The sequence below is a fragment of the Acanthaster planci genome, linkage group LG11 (genome assembly GCF_054643075.1).
Source record: "Acanthaster planci isolate LZ-2023a linkage group LG11, COTS_SCS, whole genome shotgun sequence".
Lineage (NCBI taxonomy): Eukaryota > Metazoa > Echinodermata > Asteroidea > Valvatida > Acanthasteridae > Acanthaster > Acanthaster planci.
Genome location: NC_141787.1, coordinates 16,284,946 through 16,301,331, shown reverse-complemented (window position 1 = coordinate 16,301,331; position 16,386 = coordinate 16,284,946). Strand labels below are relative to the sequence as shown.

The 16,386-nt window shown below is 38.1% G+C and overlaps 1 protein-coding gene across 4 annotated transcripts in view; it reads right to left on the bottom strand.

Annotated features, from left to right (window-relative positions):
- Positions 1–16,386, bottom strand: part of LOC110976309 (stomatin-4-like) — a 49,579-nt gene that overhangs the window by 6,050 nt on the left and 27,143 nt on the right. For 3 of the 4 annotated variants that reach the window (XM_022229463.2, XM_022229462.2, XM_022229464.2), the window contains 2 exons: positions 3,523–3,620; positions 148–303 (listed from right to left, as the gene is read on the bottom strand). In XM_022229463.2, coding sequence (XP_022085155.1) covers positions 148–303; positions 3,523–3,620 — 254 coding nt within the window. Of the gene's footprint in view, positions 1–147; positions 304–3,522; positions 3,621–6,163; positions 6,556–16,386 lie in introns of those variants that run through there. The other variant, XM_022229465.2, reaches the window with a different exon arrangement.

Below are 16,386 nucleotides of genomic sequence, written 5' to 3'. Positions count from 1 at the left end.
ATTATTCTGAAATCCACTTTGAAACATTCATTATAAGGAAGAATGACAGCAGAGGATTATACAGTGCAACACTAAACAGCTGACAAACCATGTAAAACATTAACTATCATCCTATGCCATAGTGCCAGTCAACAATGTTATATTTACCTCTTGAGGGGGAACATCAAATGATATTGTTCTCAAGTCCACTTTGACATAGTTATCAATACAGGGAAGTATGAAGAATATACCAGGTCCTTTGGCACCACCCGGCAACAGACGACCCATGCGGAATATAACAGCTCGCTCATACTCGGCAACAACCTTGAGGACAAAATAAATCAACTTTCAAATTTAACTTGCAAATTAAACATGAAATGGAAAGAAAGAAAAGAAAAAAACAAACTTTGCCATTCTGACTCTGCAAGCTTTGAATTGTGATGATGCCTGTCCTGGTAAACACGGATCATGGGTTGGATTCCCAGCAAAGCAAGCTTATGAATTTTCCCACAAATTTTCAGAAGTACTGAGAAATAAAAACCAAGTTCAACTAAGCAAGTTCTATTAAAGTTAACTTTAATACAGGAACCTTTTTAACTCTAGATTTGAATTCAGTATTTGTGTTGTACAACAGACATAAATGTAATGATGCTTAAGTCAAAAAAATAATGATAAACCTTTTAGATTTTTATTTGTTCCCACCAAAACTGTTCCAATTTGATTGCCAAAGTGTTGGTGAATTTATGCATTTAAAAAACTCTAAAAATTTCTGCAATTTAGGCCAATTGCCTCACCATCTCCCCCCCATGGCATTAATCAGGTTTGTATGGGTGAAAAAACAGATAGCACTCGTTGTTGAATTACTGTTTACATGTATTCCACTACTCAAGGAAAACAGGGATTTCAGCTGGCTAGACAGACACCAGTATGGCATGGTTACTGCAACTTAAAGGACAAATAAATTCCATGACTTTTCCAAAACCAAGTTATGGAAATCCATGACCCAATAATGCAATTTCTTGGACTATCTGGACTTTTCAAGTTGTGAATAAAATCACACATTTTATGCACTTATATCTGGTAATAGAAACCACACACTGTGGTTTAAAAATGACTTTTCCATGTCTCTAGTCATTTCTACAAAATTCCATGACTTTTCCAGGCCTGGAAAACGAAAACACATTTCCGTGACTTTTTCATGAGTTTTCCAGGCCGTGGGAACCCTGTATGGAGTGGAGTCAAGATTCTTGTCATGCCAGTGCTCCAACCAGACAAACATGACAGGTGCATCAGTCTGAGGTCAGCTATGGTAGAACAACAAGGGACAATAGTCACTATTAGGGAGGGACCGTTGTCAAGTTAATTAAGTTGGCTGCGGTAAAATACCCGGGTGTGCACGATAGTCACGACTCAGCATCATAGATTGATCGGCGACAACTTTGAAAAATTACATGTACATGTATTGGTAGGTAACACATCGCATGCAGACAAACCTGCTCAAGTGTGGAATATTTTGCTGTGGACAGAAAATTTCTAGTCATAAATGAAATACAATGTATTTTCTGGGAGGGAAAACATGCTAGTGGCTAAGTGCCAGACAGTAATTTGTGTGTATTTTTTTTAATCATTATGATTCTGTAGTTGAGATATGTTGTTATGTGCATTATATTTGTCCTTTGTGAAAAGAGTAAAGGTTATTCATGGGTTGTAGAAGCCTAGTCCTAACTGTGTTTCTGAACTCATCCAAAGATTGGGGCTTGTTTCAGCGATGCAAATAAGTTTAGTAGATATTACTCTCTGGATATATGACTGATGTGTTTGCAAAGCGAAAATAACTATTAAATGTTAATACTTCAAATAAGAATAACAGTGCAAAGATTTTTTTGGTGGGAGGGGTTGGGTTGGTAGGGGTAGTGAACAAAGCATAGTGAAGCTAGACTGTGACTGTGATTTGTTTAGTCTCAAGTTGAGACGGGGCACTGGTCATTTCAAACTAGACATGTCATCAGGGCTCTCTGGTTCATTTTGCCTCATTACCCATCCCACAATCCTGCTGTGATTTGACCGCATCCAAAATCCCGATGGGATGGCGATATCTGCAGACATACAATCCAATAAACCAAACGCTTAACCACCGGGTCGTGAAATTGGCTGCAGTCTGCAAGGGCCGGGTCTCCACAACTTGGCCGACAGGCAGAATACAATCAGCATGGTTTGTTAGCGTCAGGACTGCCATTTTGTATTCATCCGAGAGTGCAGCACGGGCCGAGGGATTTTGCCCTTTAACCCCAGGGGGGGAGGGAGTAGGTGTCTGAAGAACCAAAGCACTGGCATTTTGTATCATGTAGTTTCATCGCGTCACACAGTACTGTCAATGTATAAATTTGGATCGATATCTGAACCACGCCAAGAGTGCATGTCTCTGACGTCAAATGGCTGAACGTAAACCAGTGTTTATCTGCAGCGTGTACGATAACAAACTGAAAGTACACTACAAATTTTCTTTTAAACAGCAGCTATGGTTTGGTACTCTTCCAAATCACATTTTCTAAATACCACGAGCATGTCTACTTCAGGAACATCTTCTGATTGACTGACTGCATTACCCTCCCCCAAACGATTTATCAATGGAAAATGAGCTTAGAATTTGGGGACTCTTTTATATTGTTTGATGCACATGTATAATAAACACTGATGACTGCGATATATCCATTTGTGACTATAAATACAAAAGTACAAGACTTTTATTTTCGACACGACCATATTTACTTTACAAAGCCAGATTGGACATTTCTCTCTCTTTGCGCAGTTAAAGGAAACTCGGTGAAAATACTCAATATTCTCGAACTGTGAACACAATTTCAGCTGGATTTCTTTCCTTAACTGTTTTTCCTTTTACCATGGATAACCCGAACTCCAAGATGCCTCTACAACTCTTTTTCAGAGAAAGGGAAGTGTCTTATGGACGTGGGTAAGTCCACAGAACGTCTTCCACTCCTGCATCATTTGAACATATTTTGCTCACGAGTACACACTACTGGTAGGTATGTAAGGTTAGTGCATTAACAGTTTCACACATGAGTGATATCAAAGATCACATTACAGAATTATGTACGAGTATGGAATAAGATCTTGATAAGAAGCACGACTCACATACTGATGTCCAATTTATGCAAATAGATTGACGACTATACAACAACTGCATTTCAGTGTAACTGACTTGTTAGCACGAGTATACGTGTGGTGCAGAATGCTTGAATCACAGAGTAAAGGCAGGTTCATAATACAGGTGAATTTGATAGAAGGGAAACATTTTTTCCCTTTGACTGATGTGATCCGAGAGTAATGTGCATGCAACATTTAACTGCACCCCTGAACGAGGGTAACATGTATAAATAATGCAAAGTACCTCTCTACAGCTTTCTTCAGGCTAATGAGCAGGATACTTCAGAGGAATCCTTGGTTTCAATATCAGAAATACTTAATAATAATGATTGTAATAATGACATATTTCATCTGGAAGATTCCTTGGTTAGGTCGTACCTTCAGACAGAAGAATAGTGACACAGGGAGTGTGAAGAGAACAATAAAGTAGGAAAAGAACATCAGCAAATAGACGCAGATTCCAAGCCCATTATCTCCTGCATGGCAAATGAGAAAAAGAGAAGAGGAAGATTTGTATTAAGAATTCACACTGATAAATTGACCATCTTGGGGATGATTTAGCCACAAGAATGTTCAATCTTCAGAACCTGAGTCTGTAACAAAATTAAAACGGGGAGACACATAAGAGTTTTAAAAACACGTCTAAGGAACACGTTTTCTCTGATTTTATCTCTTCAAATAAATATGGAAGCATCCAAATCGAATGCAGTATAATTTGTCTTCAGAGATCAACTATAACAAGCTAAAAGTTTTTTTTCTGTTTATGCCAAGATGCAAATTCTAAACGTACATTGCATCAATGACGAGAAAACAGAGAAACTGAGGGGAACCCTCACCCTGTGTTTGTAGTGGATAATCCCTCGTTCATGCCGAACAATGCATGTAACCATTGTTTAGCTTGTTATAGTTGACCTCTGAAAACAAATGACACTGTATTTGATTTGAATGCTTCTATATTTCTTGAACAGATAAAGTCAGAGAAGAAATGTTCTCCTTAGAGGTGCTCTTTAAATCTACTTTCAATGTGAAGAGCACATTTTTATGAAGCCCTCTCTACAATTAAAAAAACCTGATGATTAAGAGACAAAAGGAACCAATTTTTACTGAAGACACAAGTCAATGTATGTAGAGAAAATGTAAAAAAAAAAACCTTCATTATTCCTCATCCTCAGGATTTTAACAGACACCTGCCTTAACCCTAACAGTCCTCAATCCTTCACCTGTTGGGGGACTGAGGACTGTTAGGGTTAAATACCCCCAAACTTGAAAGGTGATGTGTGAAGCTGCCTGAAACAACCAGCTTTTAAAAACATGGTTATTTATTCTTCCTCTTGATGGACAAAATGCAACAGAATGTCCCCACTGATGGAGTTGCCACTTTGCAAAAATCTTACCTGGTGACAAATAATAGAATACACTGTGTCAGACGTGTCAGGGTGTCATAATAAAAACCAACTTGTGACAATTCACTCTAGCACAATCCTGTGTAGATATGATAACACTAGACAGCAGGTGTGTCAGAGCTAGTGTCCTAGCTCTCTGCTTAAAGCAATCTTCCTCTTCTCAACTTTTCATGCACAAGCACTGGTTTCCATCTTCTTAAGAAGTTATGCCACGACACAAATTGACTCTCCAACCAATCAATTATAACCCACTTGATCCTCAAGAGATTCACGGTTCAACGTTAGTTGCAAATATATGCACCCAAGTCACTCTTAACCCTCTTGTGAAAAGGCGCTCTGCGTCACCATTAATTAAACCATCATTTGATCAAGCTGGCGCAGGACGTGAGTTATTTTTTCAATCAAGCGGCAGACTTTTTCCTCAGGCAGACTCTACGATGATTTTTGTTTTGTCTTTCATGAGCGATAACGCTCGGCTGTAATTATACAGACTAGCTGAACAGCAGCTGCATCTGCACCAAACCGGTTGATTTCAAAACAAATTGAACAGGATATGTATTTCATCCGTATATAATGCAAAAGGCAATTCTTCCAAGTGGACCGCCATCAAGAATTCAACCTGCACCCTGTGGAACATTAATCACCATAAGAGTCACATTGAAAGAGACTATGAGAGTATAGTTTCCACTCAATATTTAGAAGACAACAATTTCATCTCAAGTTTTTCCTGTATCCATACAGAACATGAGCAAAGTTAATGAAGTTAATTTTTTTCCGGGGGTTGTTTTCATTCTAAGAGATGTTTTTCCAAAACAAAAACTTGTGGCTTCAAATTATAAAGCATATAAGTATTCTATCCATTTCAACATTACACATGGTCAAAAGAACAGAAATTCCTCTAGAAAATCCCCCAATATCAAGCTCAACTAGATAAACCAATTACGCCAAAAATTACTGTTTCCCATTCACAAATAAATTGCTCTTAGATCATGCAAAGTTTGTTACGATCATTTCAAAGAAGACCTGGCTATATTGATGTATTTGAGAGCACAGACATACAGAACCAAAACATCATTCAAGATTTCTAGCTCCTCTTCATCATGAAATGTGAAAATTACAATTGGAAACATTACTAAGGCTGCATCCAAATCTCTTGTCTAGAGCTAGGTCTAGGTCTTCACTCCATTAGAAATGCGTGGAGACGCGTAGACAATAGACCTAGCCGTAGCTCTGGAAGCCCGTTTTGGACACGGCCAAAGATTCTTGTTAAATGAGGAAATTGCAGAAAGTGCATCCACATTAGGTCACAAGAGAGCACATTTGAGTCTTTCAGAAATTCAGTTCTAACCTCCTCACCAACAGTGAAAATAACAGCACCATAACAAAGTGCTTTTTCAAAGTAAGGAGATTATGACAAAAGAAACAGTCTATGATGCCTATTAGTTGAACAATGGAGCTGAATCAATCTGCAATTTTCAAATAAAATTTCATCACAGATTGCAAGCATCACAACAGAAAAGAACAAAGGGTCTCTCGATGCAGGAAGATGCAGTAAACATAACAGTCCACAAAGTATCATCCCTGACAACGCATCCTCCCCGGCAACTGAGACTTACCCATCTCATCTTCTTCCTCCTCCATGGTTGGCGAAATGCCATTGCTCCCAATTTGCCTATTCTCCTCCATCATGCTTCTGCGACCACATCTAAATACTTGTAGCAGGCACACGAGACGCTAACCCAGTGACTAGCGCCAGTGTTCATGTATGCATGCACGCTGCATCGTCATGGTTATTGGATTTTAACATGCAATGAACGGATGTACGTGACAGCATCTACCTCTCTTGGGTAGGCACGGTTTGTGCAAAGCCCTGGACCGAGCCCACTGATCTGCATAACACACCCCTGTTAGGGCATTCCTATTTGCCAGTTGATGAACCAAACCTTAAAGTATTGAACCGGTATGAATAATTCATAAATGCTCACCTAAGAAATCAAGGGACAACTACTCACTAATAAAGCACTGTCCTTCAAATGAATGAATCAATCTATACAACCAAGTACTTCCTATGTGGCTGATCAAATTGAAAAAATGTAGGCATACATGTATATATGCACGTTACACTGAGTCACACTTTGCACTTTGTTCGCACAGGTCCTATGGTATCTCTAATACATTCAATCTGGGTTGACAACGGGCAATGCGGGTGCATCTTCAGGAAAATGAAAAACTTACTCGTCTTCTAATTTTTTTCTGGAGGTGCAGAAGAAACTCTTTTCCACAGTCAATGAAATGAAAAAAGCAAGCCAAGCCATCTACCGTTACAAATTCACAAATTAATTCACAGCTGAAGTGTAAGTTCTTATAATCCACATTTTTGTCCGACTTTGGACAACATGAGGGCAGAGTGAGGGAGTCAATCTACATGTAAATTCCCTGAAACAAATCTGCTTGCAGGTGTGATCATACAGATTCACAGTTGTAGAGTAAATTATAGTTTGCAGCGTCAGAAAATCTGTTACAGTGTACAGTATACCTTGAGTCCCTTCAGAGCAGTCAAATTCAAGGATTATCCTCACTTCAACTGAGTCACAATTACAATCATGGGCTTCCATGGGATGGTACTTGATAACGATCATCTTCATTCATGGTCAAAGCTTTCTGGAATTGCTCCTTTCGGATTGAAATTCGCAAGAGTCATTTACTATGAATTACCGCAAGAAAAAAAAACAGTTAATTATGCATGGAGGTCTTCAGCCCGATGCATACATGTAGTTCATGAAAAAAAAAGCCTTTCAGTTCATCAAAAGGCTAAGTAAGGGTGCTTTATAATTCTGTTTCAGCCAGTGATAACAATGCTTGAATAAATGAAACAATGCAATGGGTAAGAGGTGTGCATGACTTGGAATCTAAATCATGTCACATCCACACAGACAGACTGTGTCACCAACTGACAAGGCCTTTCACCAGTAAAAATGTGAAGTCTTCTTATCAGGTGAGGGCATCCACTTGAGGGTGTGATTCTCGGAGAAATTCAGACAAACATTTGGACCACTACCTCAATTTCTAGTACTTCCTTATGCCAATGTTCACGTTGGCTGATCACTCCTGCAGTACAAACATTTGTCAGTGTGGGGGCAGATCGTGGAATTTTTCGGGGGAGAGGGGAGGGAAAGGTTAAGCTCCTCACGTTGTTTGTGATTGACTGATCTGGACAGGCTGAAAATAGGCAATGCATAAAACATGACATTGTTAATAACCCCCACAATACACAATTTGTTCTTTGTTATAACAATGTCATTTCATATAAAAAATTTTCTTATTGGTGTCGGGGGATGTTGACCCCTCTTTCAACCCCTGAAGTCAATGATGGAAACTTGAACTTTGTTCCCTATGTGTCATTTTCACATAAGGTCTGACCAACAGTACTACGGGCTGGTATGTGGAACCTTACAGCGCCATCAAACAGTTGCGCGTAGAGCAATTAAAACTGACAATCCTCTCAAAAAATTGTATCCACAAAACTAAATGCAGGTAAGGATTTCCAAGGTTCTATATCCCTGTGACTTCATTCCTTCTCATGAAGGAAATGTCAGGAAATGTGCTGTTAGTTCTCAAGCAACCCTGGTGATGTGTGGACCACATAAGGCTGTGCCGAATATCCGAATATTTGATTGACTGTCGAATATTCGAATACTATTTATCAAATTTGAATATTTAAATGCAAAATTCATGAAAAGGAGGGGAAATGTTTCTTTTGTTTTAAATGAGAAAAATTGCACTATGGAGGCTTGTTTTAAGCAGATTCGAATGAAAAGCGTCAGGAATCTTACAACAGTTTAAAAAATGCATTAAACAATTTAAAAGGAATAGAAATTTTCAACAGGGCAAGAGGTCTTGTTCATCACTTCAATTTTGCTAAATCGTGGCTGGAGACACTCCTAGATGTGAGAAGCTATTATATTGATCATAATATACAATTGTGTATGTTATTGCAACTGATTTTGGTCATGGTTTGTTTATCAACAATCTGCCAGTCGGTGCAACCGAATATTCAGATATTAGATCAAAATGAAGGTTGAATATTCAAATAATGAATTATTCGAACTGACTCAGTCCTATTTGAAGAGCAACAAACTCTGATGAAATCAATGCTGTTTTCATACAGGAACTTTCATTTAACACTGCGATCCAAGAGCAAAGTGCAAGACAAACCTGGGACAGCCATGCAAACAAAGAAACTACAAACAGGGCATCTTTTAATCCTAATCCAACCTCTTAGATATACAGATAGTGACTGAACAACAACCCCCCTCCCCCATTTCAATTAGTTGATCAAGTATGCTCATGGCACAATTGGCTATGAATGTTTAATGCTGTTTCCTCATCAGTGATTAAAAGTATGCCTCTGCCATAAAATTATGCAGTAGAGGCTGTTTACTTTGATAAGAGAGGCGATTTTATTGAAACACAGAGATGCTGCCCACTTCAACATGCCTCAAGATCATCTGTACAACACCCAGAGATGTACATGCAAGCACTTCAAATAAACTTGGGAAAGATGAGCTTTCTGCATAAATTACCATCAGCAAAGTTTTCAAAGCTTGGAGGGCAGAATTTAATGAACTATCAAAATTCGTCCTGCACGGCAACCTCAAGTATGTTGCTTGTTTAAGCTTTGAAATTTCAGATGATACTTTCCCTTTGTCACTATCACAAAATGTTTGATTCCACATCCCAAAATATGTTGGAAAACAAAACAATTAATGGCTGATTTCTTTGGGCAAGTTTATAAGTTCTGGAGATGGGAGCTGTATAAAAGTGCCAGACAGAATGTCAAAGTTTTACATGCTGAAACAGACACTTTACATGTAAATCACTAATGGGTAATTCCAGAAATTAGGGCTCCAAAAGTGTGACATTTTCTCGTCCCTGTTACATCTGACCTTTGTTATTTGACATGGAAATATCACTGGAATTGATTTCAAACTATTACTATTTGTTTGGCAGGTAATTCGCATTAATTTATCACTCTTGGAAATAAGAAAATGTGTTCTAAACTTACAAAATCAAAATGGACCCCTAATTTCTGGAATTGCCTTAATGACATTAACAGAGACCTAAACACTTCAAAACCACAAAATCTCAATGATTTGCTAGAAACAGACAAAACTACTTTGATAAAGTAACTTTCATACATGTAACTTTTTACTAGAGCTAGAGAATTCAGCCTTGTTTCTACCACTGATAATTCTCAAAGACTGATACAATGACTAACAGAACAATTTCGTTCCATTTAATCAAGCATACCCAAACTACACATGTTCACCAATGTGGGCAAATAGGCCAGCCAAGCTATTTTTAAATCCAACCTTTAACAAATCGCAGGCTGACATTTCCAGACATTTGGTACACCAATCAGCTGGTGGGAACAACTTGATCCTGACCAGGACCTACAATGTAAGTGATACCCCTAACACAGTTGTGGCAATGCTGAAATGATCATTTACCAAACAATTATGAACCAGGTCATGTGGTTGTCTGCTCGGTCTATAAATAGTCCTCCGTGTCACAACAGAGCTTGTTGGGAGCGACTGCAAAGACTAACGAAAACAGACAGAGGCATAACTCTGGATTAGGCTTAATTGGTTGCCTAGTAGCCAGTCAAAATGATTGCCTTTGATATACATTTACATATACCAGTCCCTTGCAGAATCTGGATGACATCTGCACCTTTTATTTGCTTAAATACTCTGCGTCTTGTTCTTTGAAATCACTAAAGAGGTAACAAAGTAATATTCGTAAATCCTCACTCTAATCATTCCAAGTAAAAAGCCATTAATAACTACATGTACATGATATTCTTAAGATCACAGGATTTCTTCTCTCATATTCCAATATTCCGAGGACCAGAAACCATCATGTTTCAATTTAAATACAGGTTTTTAAAAGCTTTGTTGTACTCTAAAAGACAAGGCTTTCCAGTGACTGTCAATCTACAAACAGTTTCAAGGTTTTGAGAAGCTCAAGTTGGTGTCAAAGCCAATTAAGTTTTTTAGAAACACAAATATCTGGGTTACACAGGCCAAGTTGTTGGTTAATTTCTGATTACAGATAACCAACAATGTTCTACCATGGCTAATTTTTCAGAAGTGTAGAACTGTCCTCAAAATACCATTATCTTAAAACCCTTCAAAGTGAGGTGAAAAGGGACTGACACATTTACATTAACTGACCCATTTATTTATAAAAACTGGGATTTAGAGTTAATATAAACCATCCTCAGGCCTTTTTACCAGGGCTTGGTCTGGGGCAACATTTTATGACTTCATTCAAATGCCAAGTCCCCACGTCATCCCTATTAACCCAACAGCCTCTCTGTTTATGAAGCTAATATCTCCTGGTATGGTGTCAGTCCCCAAGGTGTGTAACGAACAGGTGAAATCAACTGGATCATACCAAAATAAAACATTTTGGAACAATTTCTCACGCATAAAAGCCATCCATCTTGGAGTATTTTGAATTCTCTTGATATAAATGTTTACAAACGTCCACCAGAACTTCCATTTTTACTGTTGCTACTTTACAAGCCTGATAAGATTCCAAGGAGCTGTTCTCATGTCAACGAAACTGAAATTACATCCCTGGTGTTTCAGAGTCCAACCAAATCTCCAATTATAATTAGATGCAAATTCTCCTCTGAATCAATCCAGTATTGGTTTGCGAGCAAAGAGGTAATGTAACCTGTCCACCAGTGCAGAGGGTAACTTTTTATTGGAGAGGCTGAGTGAAGGATTGTGGAGAGAGCTATTCTGATCTCAACAAGGAGAGGTACACCTGTACATGTACTGGCTAAATGTAACTCGGGCACACTTCAAACTTCTAGTCCTCTGGCGACTACAGAACGACACCAAATGTTTCCTAACAATAAAGAATCTAGGAAAAATAAGCCCCGAGGAACATCACAATTGTAATCTCCTCCCCAATTATAATCATTCCACTGAAAATTGAGTACATTTATTCATGTACATATATCAAAAAGAAACAGGCAATTTTTTATGGTCACAGATGACACAGTGAATGTAAATTGGTTATGAACAAACAGATTCATTAAGCCCCACCCCTGACCTTTTGACCAATCACAGCTGTAATTTACAATGTACATGTATGACACACTAGTGCATGCACATATGTTCATTCATGACAAATATACATGTAAACTTGTTTTCTCCATAAGTACTCGCAGAATACCCAATCTAAAGATATATGCACATTTATGCCGCACAAACTCAGCCAATATCGAACAGTAATGTCAGGATTCTAATGGCCAATCGTACAATCAAATTATTTAAAAGTTTCAGTTCAATGTAGTCTACAAGGGCCATCAAGCATGAATCACCAGAAGAGAATTTCTGCACTAAAAGATTTGAAAGACATTCATTTAGACTTTTTGCGTGTACTTAACAGTGCTGACAAACTATTTCCATTGCATATGGACCTTAAGCTGGACCAAGACAGGGTGCCATTTTCTTAGAAATGGAGGCTCCATTGGTCTAAACTGAACTCCGTTGGTTCACCAAAGACTAGTAAAGGCACACGTTATGGTCACATCACCACTAACAAATGAGTAATCCCAACCAACCTGGCTCTTTTAACTGGTGAGGGGGGTGCTTCTACTCAAAGTGGACAGGGTTCCATACAAAAAAGATTACCCATGTTGGAAAAACTTGTTAATTGAATGAAATGCAGCTCATGTCTTTGAGCGATCTATTCAAATCAGCCCCTAAATTGTAAACCTTAAACTTGAACATGCTCTAAAACATCTGCACGTGTCTACAAAGAAAAATAACAATAAAAGATAAAAAAAACAAAACTTTACTGTTTGGAAAGTTATTATGCCTCAGACACCATTCACTAATCTAGTGTTGCAACATATTTCATTCAAATTGAATCGTAATGCATCATGGGTCTTAAGATTTCACGAGAGCCAGAGACAATGGTCCTGCCACAAGGCAAATGCCACCCAACCAATATGAAGGAATATCCGGCTCTACAAAACATTTCTCTCTTTCTTCTCTTTGCTTACTTTTTTTTCTTTTACTTTTTTTCCTCCTTCCTTTAACAGCCAAGGGAAGGGGAGAGAGAGGGAATCATCTTTCCTGACAATACACCGGCCGGCTGTCGTTAGCGAGTAGGAAATGAGGTTTCAACAGGGTTTTCAGTCCACAGAGAACTGTTAACAAGAGCATTATATGCCTCTGTAGAGTAATCAGGTTTTCAATGTGGAACGATAAGCTCGGACATTCATTTGAACCAAGGTCCCATGTGGGTTGCCCTTAATAATTTGTATTCTTTCTGTAATACACGCAAGGGATGTTATTGGTTGCTATGTGCTATGATAGTCAGTCTCAAGTTTAACTGGGAACAGTGTGTAACAAGCGTGCTCAGAATTAATTATATTTATATTCATGTAGTGTATGTGAAAGTGGATATGTTCATAAACAAGTGCATTACTCCAACTTCAAAAAAACTAAAAAACTAAAAAATAAATAAAAAGGAGTAATATTAAAAAGTTGCTACACCAGATTAGAATACACAGTACTGTGCTATGAAAAAAAGACTGGATCTACAGCCATGTGACCAGAATTCAGACCAGAATCCAAAAACAAAACTAAAAATATAACCATATACTTGTTCGGATGCTGATGTATGAAGAAGTCCACACTTATCTGATCAAGGGCTTAATCTTCATGAATTAAGCATGACGAAAGTGAGATGTCACAATTCATCTTGATTTAGAAGACCCAGTCACAATGTCACGGTCTGTTAACGTCAACAGCTGCAAACAATCCATCACAGGTGAATACTACAAATCATGTTTTATATCATGACAAACTCTTCCCACTTCCAGCAAAATTTGAAAGCTGATGAAGAAATGGCTCCTACACAAATGATACAGTGCCTCTGTTTATGCCACAGGGGACGGCAAACCTTTCAGCTGAAATATTCAATGCTGCATGATGAGAAATGCATGCACCTGCATAATGTACACCAACTAGTGCTAGGGATGGAAACTCCAAGTAACTTTGGTAACTTTAAGTTAAAAGTCAACAGTAAATAAATTGGACAAATCTCGGGTAAACTGTAATAATCCTTTGGCACTGAGGACATACAACGCTACAGCATATCCTGGACAAAATGGCAGCAACAGAGACTGAATATTTTCAGTCAAACCCTGAATATCTCAAAGCTTTATTTAATTAACTCTCTATAGAGGAGGGAAAAAGAGGGCATCAACGTTTTTACAGTTGTCCAGCCATCCTGCTTCATATTTCATTCCTAGATATTTCCATTATATTTCCCCTCATCATTAGCAGTCTTGCTTGCTCTTATAAAACTCATCAACTTTAGCCCCATGATACCTATTAATGACATAATAAACGCTAATAGTAAATATACAGAACAACCTACTGTCAAGCTACAAGTGATTTGTCAGTACGGCCAACGTATATGTATCAACAGAGTGGCCACATACATAGCACTCCTGTGGTCTGGTATCAGTCTCCCCATGGGAGGTCTTATGCTAAACGCATCAATTGACGTCAGCAATGGAATTAGCTGGGCTATTTTTAAAAACTTCATACCGTAGTGACTGAGCTTTCTTCAACAAGGAGAAAATATTTCTCTCTATTTTTTTGGTTCACTGTTTCCTTTGTTTACATTTTTGTCACATGCCTTGAGTCGAGGAAAGAAGAATGTGAAACATCTTTCTCCATCCTTGAAAAAAACTTTCCACGTTCACATTAAAAACCTGGAGGGGAATCGGTAGACATGGAGAAATAATTTTGATGAACAAGTAAACAAGTTGTACACCACACACTATACAGTATCAGAGGAATTATGTAGGCACTTTGATGACAATCAAATCTGTGCTAACCCTTAAAAAAAAAAATAAAAAGCACCCAAACTGAATTTGTATTTAACATTAAAAATGCTTTTGAATAAGCACAAATTTATACTGTAAAATATAGCTGTTTTAACTGAACAAACAAAAAGCAGCTAAAGTTGACAGAAGATGCTGTAAACTTTCATGTTCCAGTCTGGTTGTAAAGCATGTCATATATACATGCAGACTGTCGAAATAAGAAGAAAATAGCATACTTTTCTACATTTCCTCTTATTCCAATGAATTTGTATTTAACATTTTTTTCCTTCAAAACTGTGTCTGACAGACATGTTTTCCATCAGCCAAGTTCAACAGTCCACCTTCTGGGCACCAAAAGGCCCTGCATGTTGTCATTATTATTTTTGCATCGGCATTCCAAAACTATTTGAAAAATAATAAAAATAAAATTCCACAATCCCCATATCTTTTTTAATTTTGGACCTCTCAGGATCTATCAGCGAGGACCAGCAGGCCACATTCGTTTCTCATCCTCTATTCTCCCAAGGGGGTGGGGGGGAGGCAGTTTTCCACCCGTCAGTAATTTTCTACCTCCAACAAACGGAAAGGCCTCCCGTAACCCCTCAGTTGACAAAAAATCTACAGGGAAATCTGGACACCAATTTGTAATAACTTCCATGTGTTCTATTCAAGCAGGGGATTATGTTTAACTATCGACATATTTTCCAAAATTCTCTGTTGCAAGAGCAGTTAAATGTTCTCATTCATTTCAGCTATGTGTGCAACGAGCAAATATCTGCAATGCAAGCGAGGGAGTCAACGCCCACAGGATTCTCAAACCCCACCCCCTTTACAGAGACACCACTTCCAACTACTGTCATTGTTTCATTTTTTTCCCACACCAATGCAAAATTTCAAATGTGGAATTGAAAATTGGATCACAATATTCCACATGTGAGAATTTCCTTTTTGCTGTAACAACTGGATTTAAGCTTCAGTTCAAGGCACCACACATTCCTTGATAAACCCAAGTATTCTTGTGCTACAATATCGACAATGAAATTAACTGCAGTAGTATTTGAAGTCGACACTTTTCAGCAAAGAGTACCGTAGGTGTCATCTATGTTTATTTATGCTGGGAAATCTTGTCAAGTGAAATGTCTGATACTAACTCCTAGGATGTATTCCAGCATTCATCATGACTGACTACAAATTTCCAAACAAGTAAACACAGGCTTCTGTACACATAAATGTACATGCATTACTGTACATGTACATATTACATGGAGTTTTGGTACTGACTGACCTAACCAATCTGCTCTGTGTGCAACAAAAGAGGGTGTATTTTTTGGGGTACTCACTGCATAAGCGCGCATTTATAATGGAGATCAATTGCGCATTTTAACGCAGAGCACGCTGAGTACACGTAACAAATTTATTCCTTAATATATGGTCTTTGCGTACACGCAGAATGTGCGCAAGAACCCACTTGGAAAACACTACCATCTGTCTTTCCTTTGCCGCTTGGGGGTGCACTTCAACTCCGGGCAGATATATCTACATTTTATAAGGTATCAAGATGTCAATTAAAATGAACATTGAATGCACAGAAACTATTTTCATTAACCCTTTTGAACCTTTTCAGATCTACAATTACACATACTAATAAAGATAAATGATTCTCTGGTATTTTACTGGCGTTTCTAATTTTTCTACAAAGTGTAAACTCGAAGGAATAGAATGTCAGCAAATGAATCAGGTTTGGTTATCAGAAATTTGTGTCTCCTTTCATTACTAATGATATATTTCTTCCTACGTTTGTTAGAGTAGGATTTATAAAGATCGTGCTAACATTCAGAATTCCAGCGCACTGCCTGCGTCAAAATCACCACTATCGTAAACCAGCTCATATTTCTCCCCTTTGAATGTTGTAAA